This window comes from Ovis canadensis, chromosome X (genome assembly GCF_042477335.2).
Source record: "Ovis canadensis isolate MfBH-ARS-UI-01 breed Bighorn chromosome X, ARS-UI_OviCan_v2, whole genome shotgun sequence".
Classification (NCBI taxonomy): Eukaryota; Metazoa; Chordata; class Mammalia; order Artiodactyla; family Bovidae; genus Ovis; species Ovis canadensis.
The window spans coordinates 33022094-33035777 of record NC_091727.1 but is presented as its reverse complement, the minus strand read 5'-3'; the positions used below and the strand labels follow the sequence as shown (position 1 = coordinate 33035777).

General features: G+C 34.5%; 1 protein-coding gene across 7 annotated transcripts in view; it reads left to right on the top strand.

The window, feature by feature from the left end:
- The window catches only part of DMD (dystrophin), a 2687035-nt gene that overhangs the window by 1289921 nt on the left and 1383430 nt on the right, over positions 1-13684 (top strand). For all 7 annotated transcript variants that reach the window (XM_070291485.1, XM_070291489.1, XM_070291490.1 and 4 more), the window contains exon 30: positions 4882-5043. In XM_070291485.1, coding sequence (XP_070147586.1) covers positions 4882-5043 — 162 coding nt within the window. The remainder of the gene's footprint in view (positions 1-4881; positions 5044-13684) is intronic.

Below are 13684 nucleotides of genomic sequence, written 5' to 3'. Positions count from 1 at the left end.
ATGTTGTTTATTTATTTTATATATAGTAGTTCGTGTCTGCTAATCCCAAACTCCTAATTTGTCCCTCCCCCACTCTCTTTCCCTTTTCATAACCATAGGTTTTTTTTTTATGTCTGTGAGTCTGTTTCTGTTTCATAAACAGATTCATTTGTGTCATATTTTAGATTCCACATATAAGTGATATCTTAATATTTGTCTTTCTGACTAACTTTGGTCATCTCTAGGTCCATCCCTGTTGCTCCAAATATAACAGACTATGACTACTTGGCATTTGAACACATTACAGCCTCTTCATAGATGACAAAGAAAAACGAAAAGGAAGCAGTTGCCTTAATTACCAGGCCTATTGAAGTTGAAACTCCAGAAGATAGAACTTGATCAGGACAGTCTGTGCAGTGTGGTGCAGCTGCTAAATAATGTAGATTAGTACCCTCTTGGGTCTCTACATTAATTCCCGAAGAGCTGGGAGTTTAGGATTTGGTTTGAGCACATCTCTTTAGTTAATCCCTATTGTTTTACACTGGCCAAGGTAGCAGCATTCAAGGTGGCAATTAATGCTCTCCCTCAAGCAGAAACTTCAAGGATTGCTTTCCTTTATTTGCATCAGAATTTGGGACATAGATTTTTGTTTGGGTTTTAGTTCCTCTGCTACAAACATCATTCAGAGAAATGAGGTTTAGCTTTAACATTGGCTGAAATATTTCACTGCTTAGGGGAAAAATGCTGAAAATCAAATGTTTGGCACATCAAGCTCTCATTGATAAGTATAAGAGTAAAAAAATAAGTAAAATGAATAAGTTTATCATTTACTGCATGATGATCATAAACCATGCTATATATTTTTTTGTAGACTCAGCCATCTGACATCTATTCTTCTTTCTTTATTTACTAGAAATATTTATATTAATTTGTCTGAACTAAGAGTCTGACGTTTTCTTTGCAAATTGAACCAGAACAGGCCAGAATCTACAATTCTTTTGGAGATCCCTATTCCAAACTTCTGAGAAGCCAGATATCTTTCAGCATCCTAGCCCACTAAAAAGAGGAGCCTGGCAGGCTACAGTCCATGGGACTGCAAAGAGTTGGACACAACTGAGCACAGCACATTCATATTTTAAATATATGTGCTTTGGTGCAAATTCTCAGTTTTTATTTCTCATGAAAAATATATTCTTCAGAATGAAAAATGCATTCTTCCACAGTTTCTTAGGCATGCTGCACTTTGATTGAAGTGAATGTTGGGCCACAAGGGTTAATCTGTTATTTTGAAAAGGAATGTGAGAGACGATCAATTCACTGTGGAGACAACTTTGCATGGCCAACAGAAACCATTAACCTCTTAATTTTATATTGCATAGCACTTTGGGGGAAATAAGAATATTTTATTTTCGTGTATGTTGATTTTATTTAGTTTTCTTTGAATTTTCTCTGAAAACCAAATTAAACATGTTTTCACTATGTCTTTTCTTGGTAACCATTACTAGGATTCCATTTTCTACCTTTCTGTTTTTGTTGTTGATTGCCAGTCTTTTAATGGTTTTCTAATACCCCTCATATTTGCTGTTTTTGCCTAGCTATACGATTCTGCTTATGGCTGAGTGGATTAGCAAAAGACATGAAATAACATTTTAAAACAGCAGTTGAGCAGTATTCTGGAACAAAAACAAAAATATGGTTCTGGGTTAGGACGTCCTCCCAGCTCTATTCAGTGAAACAGCACAGGTTGAGGGCACCGAGAATCCTTGAAAATTCACAGGCCTGGCCTCCTGTAAGGGTTGGCTTAACAAGATATTTAGAAATAGAAGACTGCCTATGCCATGACTAGTTCAAAGAATTCTGCAGGCTTGGATTGACATCAGGTCTTTTCACTCCCTGAGATAATCAAAGGATCTCTGTGAATCACTCTCTCTTATTGACTGCCAGGCCACGCAAAGAGACAAACCACCTGAGATCAACTCTGCCATCATCTTGTAGGCCATTTCATTTCTTTCAACCAGAATTTCATGAATAGAAAAAGTTAGATTTCTAAAAATCATTTTGAGGCTAGATATGTGATTTAACATTATGCTATATTGTATCCTATTCAGTTATATTAGTATTCTACAGATGTGCACAGGAGAGTAAGCTGTTTTTGCCCTTAGCCAGATAAAGGACTGGATTTACACAATGCCAGAGTAGGCAATTGCAACTTGCTCTGGTTGGAAAGTTTCTCCAGCCACCTGTCACAATAGAGAAGTTTTATCATTAGAGAGTCATTTCTCAGGAGTTGCTCTCAGAAGGCTACAGACATTCTCGTCTGTAATACAGAGAGCTCTGATTATAGCCATGAGCACAGTTATCTGAATGATTATGTGAGGCAACTTTAACTGAATTTTTTCCTGAAGAAAAAATAACTGTATTTGAGTTAGAATACAGGACAAGGTCTTGGTCACTGACTTTGGTCAAGTATTTTTTAATAGAAATAGGTTTAATGCTCTATCCTATTCTGACACATTTAGTAATAATAAAAGTAACAAAGATGTGTTCTCCAAAAGATATATCTCCAAGTGTTGGTGAACTATTTTTTTTTTTCAATTTCTTCTGCGAATCCAATATTTTGGTCTTAGACTACTTGAACTTTTCTCTGTTTTCTCCACAAATACCATTCATCCGGTCATAAAACTATTGGCCTTTTTTCACAGAACAAATATTGAGCAATGGACAGGACAGCCGTAATCTCTAAACTCATTAGAGCTTACAGTCTAAAGTAGAGGCAGTTAATGGGAAATTACAATGTGATGTTATACATGTTAAGACAGAAATAAAAGGGCAAGAGAGAACACAGGGTTTTAGGGTCACCTACCTGGAGAGGGAGATGTCCACATTTCCAAGGTAAGACTCAAAGGATGAATATAATTTACCCAGGAAAAGGAAGTTTAGTCATGGGATTGTTCTAGGAAAACGGAACAGCATGTTTAAAGCCAAGTATAAAGAGGAATAGAGTGTATGCTGGGAAATTAAAACTAACATATCTCTATAGCTTCTGCAAGTAGTAGAGGATACCACGGGGACTATGAAAGAACTTTTGAGCTATATTAAAAAGTACAACTTTTATTCTAAGGAAAATAAGGAATCACTGGATGATTGAAGAAGATAATTGTTACGTTGCTTTACAAATAAGATACTGTATCTGCTTTGCAGATGAGTAGTGGCATGGCAGGATACCAGCCAAGAGTCCTGTAACCATGTTTGAGGCAAGAAATGCTAATGACCTCAAGTAGGGTATTGGTGTTGAAATGAGGGAGAAAAGGATGGAATCAAGAAATACTAGAAGGTAGAAGAAGGGATTGGTGACTGATGGGCTCATTAATTGCAAAATGATGAAGGATATAATAGAAGAGGAAATATCCCAAATAATGGCTAATAAAGGCCATGATGATAAAACACTGAGATAGGAAAAAAGAATACACAGAAAGAAGAAAAGCAAGTTGGGGAGGTCTGAGAGTGAATCCATATTTAGTGCTGTTGTTGTTCTGATGGCTGTGGGATGCCCAGGTGGAAATGTCAAGTAGGAGAATGCATAGGCAAGTGTAGAGAACAAGCGGGGAATCTGCACTGGAAATGTGGAGTTAAGAATTGTGAGCTTATGAGGTATAATTGTGTTTGAGGGCATGGGTAGAATGTTAAGAAAGAAAAGCCTCAGACAGAATCCTGAAGATTTATGGTGTAGGTAGAAATACCCAGAAGACCTTCCTTGCTCCCTTAGCATCACACATCTTTCAGCTCCTTTTCCTTTGGTCCAGATGCCTTTAGATTTGTTCTTACTTGAGTAACGCTATATTCCAAGTTGGCTTCATTAAAGGACATTGATATCTGTAGTATCTTTCAAAGTTAAGAGCCAAAAAAAAAAAAAAAAAACAAAGTTAAGAGCCAACATATATATTCTTATTCTGTATGTAATATAAAAAAGCAGGATTATTTTTAAAACCCTGATCATGGTCATTGGGAAGGACGGTCCTTTTGTATCAGATAATCATGCCTTCATATTTTATAATAAGGAAAAATTCTTGATTATGATGCATAATTTAAGGAATTCTCAGTAAGTTACCTGTCCCATTTCTTTTATAACTACTCTTTTAAAGGTGAACAGATCCTTGAAGGGAGACTCTGCAATCGGTTCCACATGCTATTTATACTTAAAAAGTGTTAAATTATCCTAATCATACTTATAGTAACAATCAAGATTAATTGCAGCTATATTAGGGTTACTTATTATTTGTTCTACTTCAGCAGTAACACAAATCCAATTGCACAAGCAATTTCCATAATCCAAATTGTGAAAGGAAGAGGAGGAAAAAAATACCATGCATAGTTGGTTGAAATAGTATTCAAAATAAATCCATAACCAAATGTTTCCCTAAAATTCCCTTTTTGAAAAGGAGCTGATTCTGAACAGATTGTACATGTGCCTCACTGGTGGAAGTGGATTATCTATCTTGAATTGGATTGTGATGACGATGACCCTATTCTAAGTAAACCAAATCTCTTGAACTATATAATGAGATCAGGAGGAGCATTCGGCCTGAGAACGACAGATTGCAACAACGGAGATGACTTCACTAATGTTTTTCCAAGCCTCTTTCCTTGATGTACATAATACTGTGATTTTTGTCCTGTAGAGATTCCTGATGTAGTTTTGTATGCTCTTTTTTTCTTATTCTTAGTTTCAATTTTTTAAGTAGAGCTGAATGAGTGGCAGGAAGCTGCGAAATCTATCTTACAAAAAGGTGATGAGGGAGAATCTAGAATCTTCTTTTGCTTTGCAGCTGGAATGCAGAAAAACTATCACCAGTAAACATTGGACTGATTCTTTTTTTTTTTTCCCTTCCTTTCTTTCTTTAGGCTGTGAGGAGGCAAAAGTTGCTTGAACAGAGTATCCAGTCTGCCCAGGAGATTGAAAAATCCTTACAGTTAATTCAGGAGTCCCTCTCGTCAATTGACAAGCAGTTGGCAGCTTATATCGCTGACAAAGTGGATGCCGCTCAGATGCCTCAGGAAGCCCAGGCAAGTAGAACCTGGGACGAGCTTCTTTGGTTTTTATTATCTGACCAAGACAGTGGTGAATTTCTAACTTAAAATTTATTCATCTAGTTGCACAGAGTGTTATTTGATCGATGGGTTTGACTGGAGATAAGGGGGGAAAGAGCTCTAGATTAGTACTCTAAGATTTATTTTCAAATGTATGTAATGGAGGAACTTGAAATAGACACTTAAAAGACTGGGGCAGTATCACACTGAAGTCTGCTATTTATCACTATTTTTGGTCTATACTTTAGCTGGAGGGAAATCATAGGAATGTAAATTATGAAAAAAATATTTTTGGTGGTACTATTAAAAATGCAGCCCCAAATATTTTCTTATCAACTCACCTTCATTATCCTGGAATCAGAATTCATATAACCTATATTCTACATTTAATGTGTTGTAAGTAGTTAATAATAAGGAATTAGAGATATAAATTTACATTTTATTACTAATATTCTCTATACTCATTTTCACATATGATATATTCAGCACTATTCAATCTGAATTATGAAATGTATTAAACTAATTTTTCTAGAATCAGAGTTAAAATAGTAATGAAAATTAATCTAAGTCAAATTTATACTGAGTAAATTTAGGCTATATTCATATTAATTTTCAACTTGGACAGTAATGCTGTATTTCTATTTTTAAATAACATTCGCTTGTTTGTAAAATATCATAAGTATTATTTATATAAATGTCTTTAGAGTTTTCTGATAGTAAGGTTACATAGCTAATTTTCATGTCATATGTATATATATTAGGAACCCAATACCCAGGGATAACTCAGACTGATACATTATAATGTGAGAAGCATTAGAAGGTTATCTGTCCATCCCCAAGGCCCTCTCCCCACTAATTGGTGGAGATACATGAATGTTTCCACTTTAAAATAAATTTGGATTTATGAAATACTAGATTTATAAATTACGGTTATGATGCCATTACAGTGCATTAAACCACAGTTAAATGGATGTTCAAAGCATCATTGAACATAATAGCATGTGTTAGTTTACCATATTGTATAAGTTTTGTCTGAGAAAGTCTTTGAGTGCATGGGATAGAATACAAGTAGTTTGGATAGGCTGAAAAAGTCTAGAGTGGTGGGATTCCTCATTGACTGTTGTAGCAAGAGGTGAAGAAAGTGAAGTTGGGTAGTTTTTGATGATAAAATCCTCATGATAGTTTTCCACTAGGGCCGTATGTAACCTCCCTGGTATATACACTTCTTCAAACTTACCTAGTTTCGTCAAGTTCTCCAGCATTGTCTATTTTGAAGACTCTTTCCATTTGAGCCACATACAACTTGAGCCACTAGGCAAGCTTTAGAAAAATGTATGATAGGAATGAAATTTTTACTGAATTGTAAAGAACTACGTGATTATAAACTGAAGGCAGAGTAGAACTGCTTATTTTGTTTAATTTAGTGACATGAATTTGGAAGAAGGTTTGATTACAGATGTCTCATACCTTTTTGAATGTAATCAAGGAAAAATTTGAATGGTATAAATATTAAAATCAGTTATACTATAAAATAAATGGAGTTCCTTTATCAAGCTGGTAGAATGAAGCTGTAAGTAGCAAATTTGAGATTGGCAAAAGTTCTTAGTGTCTGAGGTAAAAATTGGGAACTTTCAGAAAAAAAATATTGTTTACTTGAAAAGGTTGTTGACCCTGAATGTTTGTTTATTTACTTATGAATACATGATTCCATAAACATGAATATAACATGCTAGTTTAATAACATAAAGATTTTTGTTTTTCTTTCTCAAAAACTATGATAAAAGATTATTAAAAACAGTTCAAAATTTTGTTGATAACAGCACACAGATTAGGACATTTCAAATCTACTTGAAAAAAGAGATTTTGGAATACTAACAAGTTCACATCTATTTTCCTTACATTTCTGTTTGCACCTGCATTTCAAGATGATCTTAACTTTGAATTCCCCAAGTGGTAATATATTATAAAATGCATGGCACCCAAAAGCTATAGAAACATTCTTTTCCAAAATTCTTTTTGTTTATTCATTTATTTATTTTTGCCACACCATACCACATGTGGGATCTTAGTTCCCTGACTAGGGATCAAACCTGTGCCTCGTGCACTGGAAGTGTGGAATCTTCACCCCTGGACTGCCAGGGAAGTCCCTCCAAGCTTTTATTTTAAGATGACATCAAAGTGAATTGTTTTCCAGAACAGAGTTAGCAACTACTCAGATTTACTTCAGGGATTGCCTTTCCTGAAGCTCAATATGAATCTCCCCTGGAAGAAACAAGTCGAGAATAAAGGGATTGTCTGTGGAGCGAGAACTTAGGCACAGCGTGTCAGACAAAGAACTTCCTAAGAATACCACCGAAATGGCATTTTTTCTAAGCTTATATAATGAGGCTAAATTTAAGGCTTGGTATAAATGAAAATTCATACCCAATGTGTTTCCATAAATTGGCATAAAATTTCATTGCTAATTAAAAGATTAATGGGGTTAGCTTTCCCTTTTCAGAAACCGAGCACTTGTTTTAATACATCACTGAAAAGCAGGACAAGACGAATGGCATTGCCATATTTGGTCATCTTATATCTGTGCTCAGTTTTCCGGTCACATATTGGCCACATAGATTTGTGGATGTTTGACTCCACCGTGTGGTGCACTGGTAGTTTTACTACTAAATTTAAATCTGTAAAAAAAAGTCTTCCTTTTTTGGCCTTTTAAGAGTGTTTGAGAGTCTCAGGTATTAAAAACACAATCAGGATTAAGGGATTGGGCGCAATGTGTATAATATTTTGACAGGTATACTCTTATTTTATATAAAAGTAAATGTAGATCAGGTCACTTTCTTGAGCATAAAGGAGCTTCCCACTGCCTCTGCATATTCATTGACCAGTTATCTGTCATGATTAAGCAAACTGGGCCTTCTGATTCTAAACCAGATTAAAAATATTTTACCTTTTTATTTAGTGCTATGAGCCTCAGGAGTAAAGTTTAACCTTTCAGAAAGTAAAACCACATCCTGCTAGGGCAAACATTGACTGGAGTGTTTTATTTCAAAAAAATAATTCTTAAGAAAACCACGTTCTTAAATTCGAATGACTGCAGCATTAAAATGCCAGCCTATATAAAGAGAGGCTCTTATTCAAGTATATAATTAAGATGACATCTTATTAATTCAAATAGTATAAGGCAAATGGGGAAAGCTCTTCTTGATACAGAAATTGATTATCTGAATACATAAATCAAAAATTTGAAGAGATATTTTAAAAATAGTATGATTAAAATATAAAAACCCCATGAGTGTTTCTCTGAAACAACTATACAGAATATAATCTTCAAATTGGATTACTGCAGAGAAGCACATGGCATGAATAGAGTTATTTACTCCTTAATTTTACTGAAGAACATGGTAAAACACAGAGATTTAGTTTTATCACCTAAGGTCTGGAGGCAGAAATCCAAGTCCTTAGCTTTGCATGGCAGGCCAATCAAGTCAGAATCTCTAGGTGGACTCAGTCATCAGAATTTTGGGAAACCACCCCCCCACCCCAAGTTATCCTAACAAGTATCTAAGGTTGAGAACTTTGGAAATGGCTAGTCCCAGGCTTCCCCCCCACCCCCAACATCATGTTTCTCAACACTGTTTGACAAACATTCTCACCTATGGCTGAGTCAAAATTTCACTGGGAGGAAGATGGGGTGGAAATCAGACATTGGTGACTTCTATCTTGCTTGTTTCTTTAATCTTATGGGAAATAAATGAAGGCAGACATATATAGCTGAGAACTCCTGCAGGAGTGAATTAATTTAGACAAATAGAATTTTCCTTATGAATGTTTTAAGAGGAAGAGGAGCTTAGCTTAGTCATCTTTTTTTTTTAATTCCACATATGTTAATGTGCCAGTTAGCTTCTCTAAATCATTGTAGGAGCTGTGATAACTATGTCTAAATAGCCAATTAAATGCTGTATACTTATTAAGATTACACAGGTACTTTAATCTGTATTTTTCCCTTTTATAGTAATCTCATAGTTTGAATCTCCAATATGTAAGAACAATCTAACATGAGTACCTGTTGAAATGCTCCACATCATTATGTGTTGAAGATACATGTTTTATGGAAGAGAATGTGACCCCTTTACTTAGATTACCGCAAGGAGTGTTGGGGTTGTTTAGCAGTGACTGTGATCGCTAAATTGTCCAGTTTTTTGTCCTGCAGATTCCTGATTTCATCTTCTGCAGCCTCATATCTCACACAGTAGATTTATGTTCATGAGTGAAGTTGCTCACTCGTGTCTGACTTTGTGACCCCATGGACTGTAGCCTACCAGGCTCCTCCCTCCATGGGCTTCTCCAGGCAAGAGTACAGGAGTGGGTTGCCATTTCCTTCTCCAGGGGATCTTCCCGACCCAGGGATCAAACCCTGGTCTCCCGCATTCCAGGAAGACGCTTTAACCTCTGAGCCACCAGGGAAGCCCAGGGAAAAAAGAAATGACTACCAAAGGAGAGGACCTCATAGTCAGCATAGAAAAGTGCTCCTATATTTTGCTCATCAAGCTAGGACTTTTGGGTAGTCCAGATATCTACAGAGCAGATATCTTCCTTCTATCTCTTTTTCCATCCCAGTTAAAATATGGTTAAAACTTAGTATCAATAAACAGAAAAGAGGAATCTTCTTTTCACTAAAGAAAGCTGTTAATTATAGATGATTGAATTAGCTGCACATCAAAATAAATCATAATTGAGGTCTTCCTGTATTTATTGAAGCTAAATCTTCTCACTCACTTAAAATATATTTGGCTCTGTTTAAATGAAAACATTCCAAATTTCTCAAAGTCATTGCTTAAAAAATAAAGACCTAAATGCAAATTTTGGTATATCAGATTAAGCTTATGATTTCATTATGGAATAAAAAAGACTTTTATAGTGTAAATAGGCGCATTTGATTGCCAGATGACTCAAAACAGTCTAACTTTACAGCCTACTTCACCAATTTATGAACTAGACAGCATAAACCCATATAGGGAATTCATCCAGGAATAATGTAATAATGAAATGATTTAATCACAGAACAATAAAATGGAGCAGATTACAGATATTTGGATTCTGATATTAAACTCTGCATAACCGTAACACACATTTTCCTTTCTTTTTACCCAGCAATATAATGATAAACAATGCAGTGAATTTTAAATCTGTTCTGACACTGAAATGCTGCCTATGTGTATTACTGTATAGAACTGATTACTCCCCAATATAAAATGGCTATTATTGTTATTTTGACATATTTAATATTGTGGGAAACAATCACAAGCAAGAGTTGCAGAAGATGTGAAAAATTATATTTTTTTCCATATCCCACATTTTAAAACTACAAACTATCCAAGATCCTTTTAGTACATTTTATTTCTTTAATTTTGTGAGTATGTGTTATATGTGGCCATTTCACCATCTTGAGGATGCCGTATCAAAATTACTGTTTGTTTAAAAATTACTCATCTAACTATACAATTTCCCCATTTGTAGTCTTAACATGACATCTAATATTTTTATTGCTGAAATATTTTCTTTGGAGTCATTTTCTTTATCTGATGTGAGAAAAGCTTGAACAATTATCTGACATAAAGTTTCCTTTATTCCAGTAAATAGTTACAGCTTAATTTTGCTCACCACTTTCTGTCATTAATTTGATATATGAGAATGGTCTGATGAGGTAAATCATGATAAAAAGCCCTGTTCTCTGCTCAGTTAGTTGTAAAATGCTATATTGGAAATGTCATTAGTGTTTGATTTTTAGTTTTATAACTTGCCCTTTACCATCTTTAATGGAAAAATGGCTATTTTCATTTCCATTGTTGTTTCTTGCTCTCAATATATAGTGCTAATTGTGAACATAATTTCTGTATTATCAAATGTCTTATTTTTGTAATGCTATGATTATTTAATTTGCTTTCTATTATTTCACTCTTTTTATGAAAAACATCTAGTGATCCTGAGAAGTATTAAGTTGAGAGTTCCTTTTAGAAAATACATGGGGGTTCCAAATTGGCATCATGCATTGGCTACTTCCTTTCATTTTATTTCTTTTGGAAATTACTGATTTAATATGAGGCTAAGATGAGAGTTTCACATGATCAGTTATTTTCTTCAAACACTTACCGTCCATACCCTGGTAGATGTGTATTTTAAGTAAACATGTAACTGAGATAGTACAGTCTTTAGACCTTTAGCAGATCATAGAAATCTGGTAGCTACCTTTGGAAATCATTATTCTCTGGATGAAATTGTCATTTCCCAATATTTTCTTCTATATTACAAAAGGGTTTTTTTTAATGTTATTTTTTTCATTGTCTGATTATAATATCAGAAAAAAATGATCCATCTTTTTTAAAAGTAATTTGTAAATGGGAGATTGTCCACTTTGCAAAGAAGTTTCCATAATAGTTATTTAAACAAATCACTGGAGAATCCCAGGGACGGGGGAGCCTGGTGGGCTGCCATCTATGGGGTCGCACAGAGTCGGACATGGCTGAAGCAACTTAGCAGCAGTGGCAGCAAAGTGGTAAAGCATTTTTAAATTATACAGTTTCAGAATAATAATCAGATGATGTTAAATAAAGAAGGTGGTAAAAGATATCCTAAGTACAAACTAAAAATTAAATATCAATTGAAGGTAAGAATTGTGGAATTAATTTTTAAAGGTGCTAGCTAAATATAAGTATGGTACGTGATTACAACCTTCCCAAAGTAGATCAATTAGAGATATATATCTATTTTTATCTTGTAATTTTAATAATGAAATAAATTGTCATCTCTAAATAAACACATTAAGTGATGAGAGTATATTTAGTACATGAGTATATGTTTACACTCACTAAGTACATGAGTAGGATTTCTCAAATTTACTTGTGTGATATATTTTGCCAAAAAAATCAGAAGAATATTTTGAACAAAGAATTATATTCCTCTTGGCTATTAACACATATTAATATATAAAATATTCTGAGTTCTATAGTATTGTTATCCTTAGTTTATAAAATATATTTAGTCACTGTGCTCTTATCATGCATAATAATTGATGAAGAAATTTTGATCTCTAATCCTATTGGAATAACGCTACAGATATGAGAATTTTTCTAGGAATTCTGCCTATAAATTGTCATAAAATCTCAGTTTTATATGACATTCAGCCATCTTTTTTTTTTTCAGTTTTAATGGTTTTAGTAGTGGTGACCTTTCTAAGAGTACAGAAATTCATCCACTCAATAGTCTATGTTGATATAAATATGAACATTTCAAAGTCCATGTAATTTTTGCATTGAAACTTAAAAATTTGTGGGTTTTTTTTTTTCACAAGTTACATGGTCCTTCACATCCCCATTTGACAGATAAAAGTTAAGTTTTGGTCATTTCTTTATAAGTCATTTTTGTCCTCATTGTTTTTAAATCATAAAAACATTATGGATTGTTTGGAAAAATGTGAAGTTTATCACCAGAAGGCCTACGTTTCAGTAATCACTAAAACTCTTTTGGCTTTTATTTATTTATTTATTTATTTATTGTAATGCAGTGCTACTGGAGGCAGCTTTGAGGGGGTAGTCTTTAAGGGGAAAAAAAACTTTATAAAAGAAAATCAAATTTTTGTAGAGAATAATTTTATTATTTTTGACAAGTGACAATCCCAATTGTGGATGTGACTGGTGATAGAAGCAAGGTCCGATGCTGTAAAGAGCAATATTGCATAGGAATCTGGAATGTTAGGTCCATAAATCAAGGGAAATTGGAAGTGGTCAAGCAGGAGATGGCAAGAGTGAACATCAACATTCTAGGACTCAGCAAACTAAAATGGACTGGAATGGGTGAATTTAACTCAGATGACCATTATATCTACTACTATGGGTAGGAATCCCTTAGAAAAAATGGAGTAGCCATCATAGTCAACAAAAGAGTCTGAAATGCAGTACTTGCATGCAGTCTCCAAAATGACAGAATGATCTCTGTTCGTTTCCAAGGCAAACCATTCAATATCACAGTAATTAAAGTCTATGCCCCAACCAGTAACACTGAAGAAGACATACAAGACCTTCTAGAACTAAAACCTATAAAAGATGTCCTTTTCATTATAGGGGACTGGAATGCAAAAGTAGGAAGTCAAGAAACACCTGGAATAACAGGCAAATTTGGCTTTGGAGTACAGAAAGAATCAGGGCAAAGGCTAATAGAGTTTTGCCAAGAGAACGCACTGGTCATAGCAAACACCCTCTTCCAACAACACAAGAGAAGACTTTACACATGGACATTGGCAGATGGCCAACAATGAAATTAGATTGCTTATGTTCTTTGCAGTCAAAGATGGAGAGCTCTATACAGTCAGCAAAAACAAGACTGGGAGCTAACTGTGGCTCAGATCATGAACTCCTTATTACCAAATTCAGACTTAAATTGAAGAAAGTAGGGAAAACCACTAGACCATGCAGGTATGACCTAAATCAAATCCCTTATGATTATACAGTGGAAGTGAAAAATAGATTTAAGGGACTAGATCTGATAGAGTGCCTAATGAATTATGGATGGAGGTTCTTGACATTGTACAGGAGACAGGGATCAAGACCATCCCCATGGAAAATAA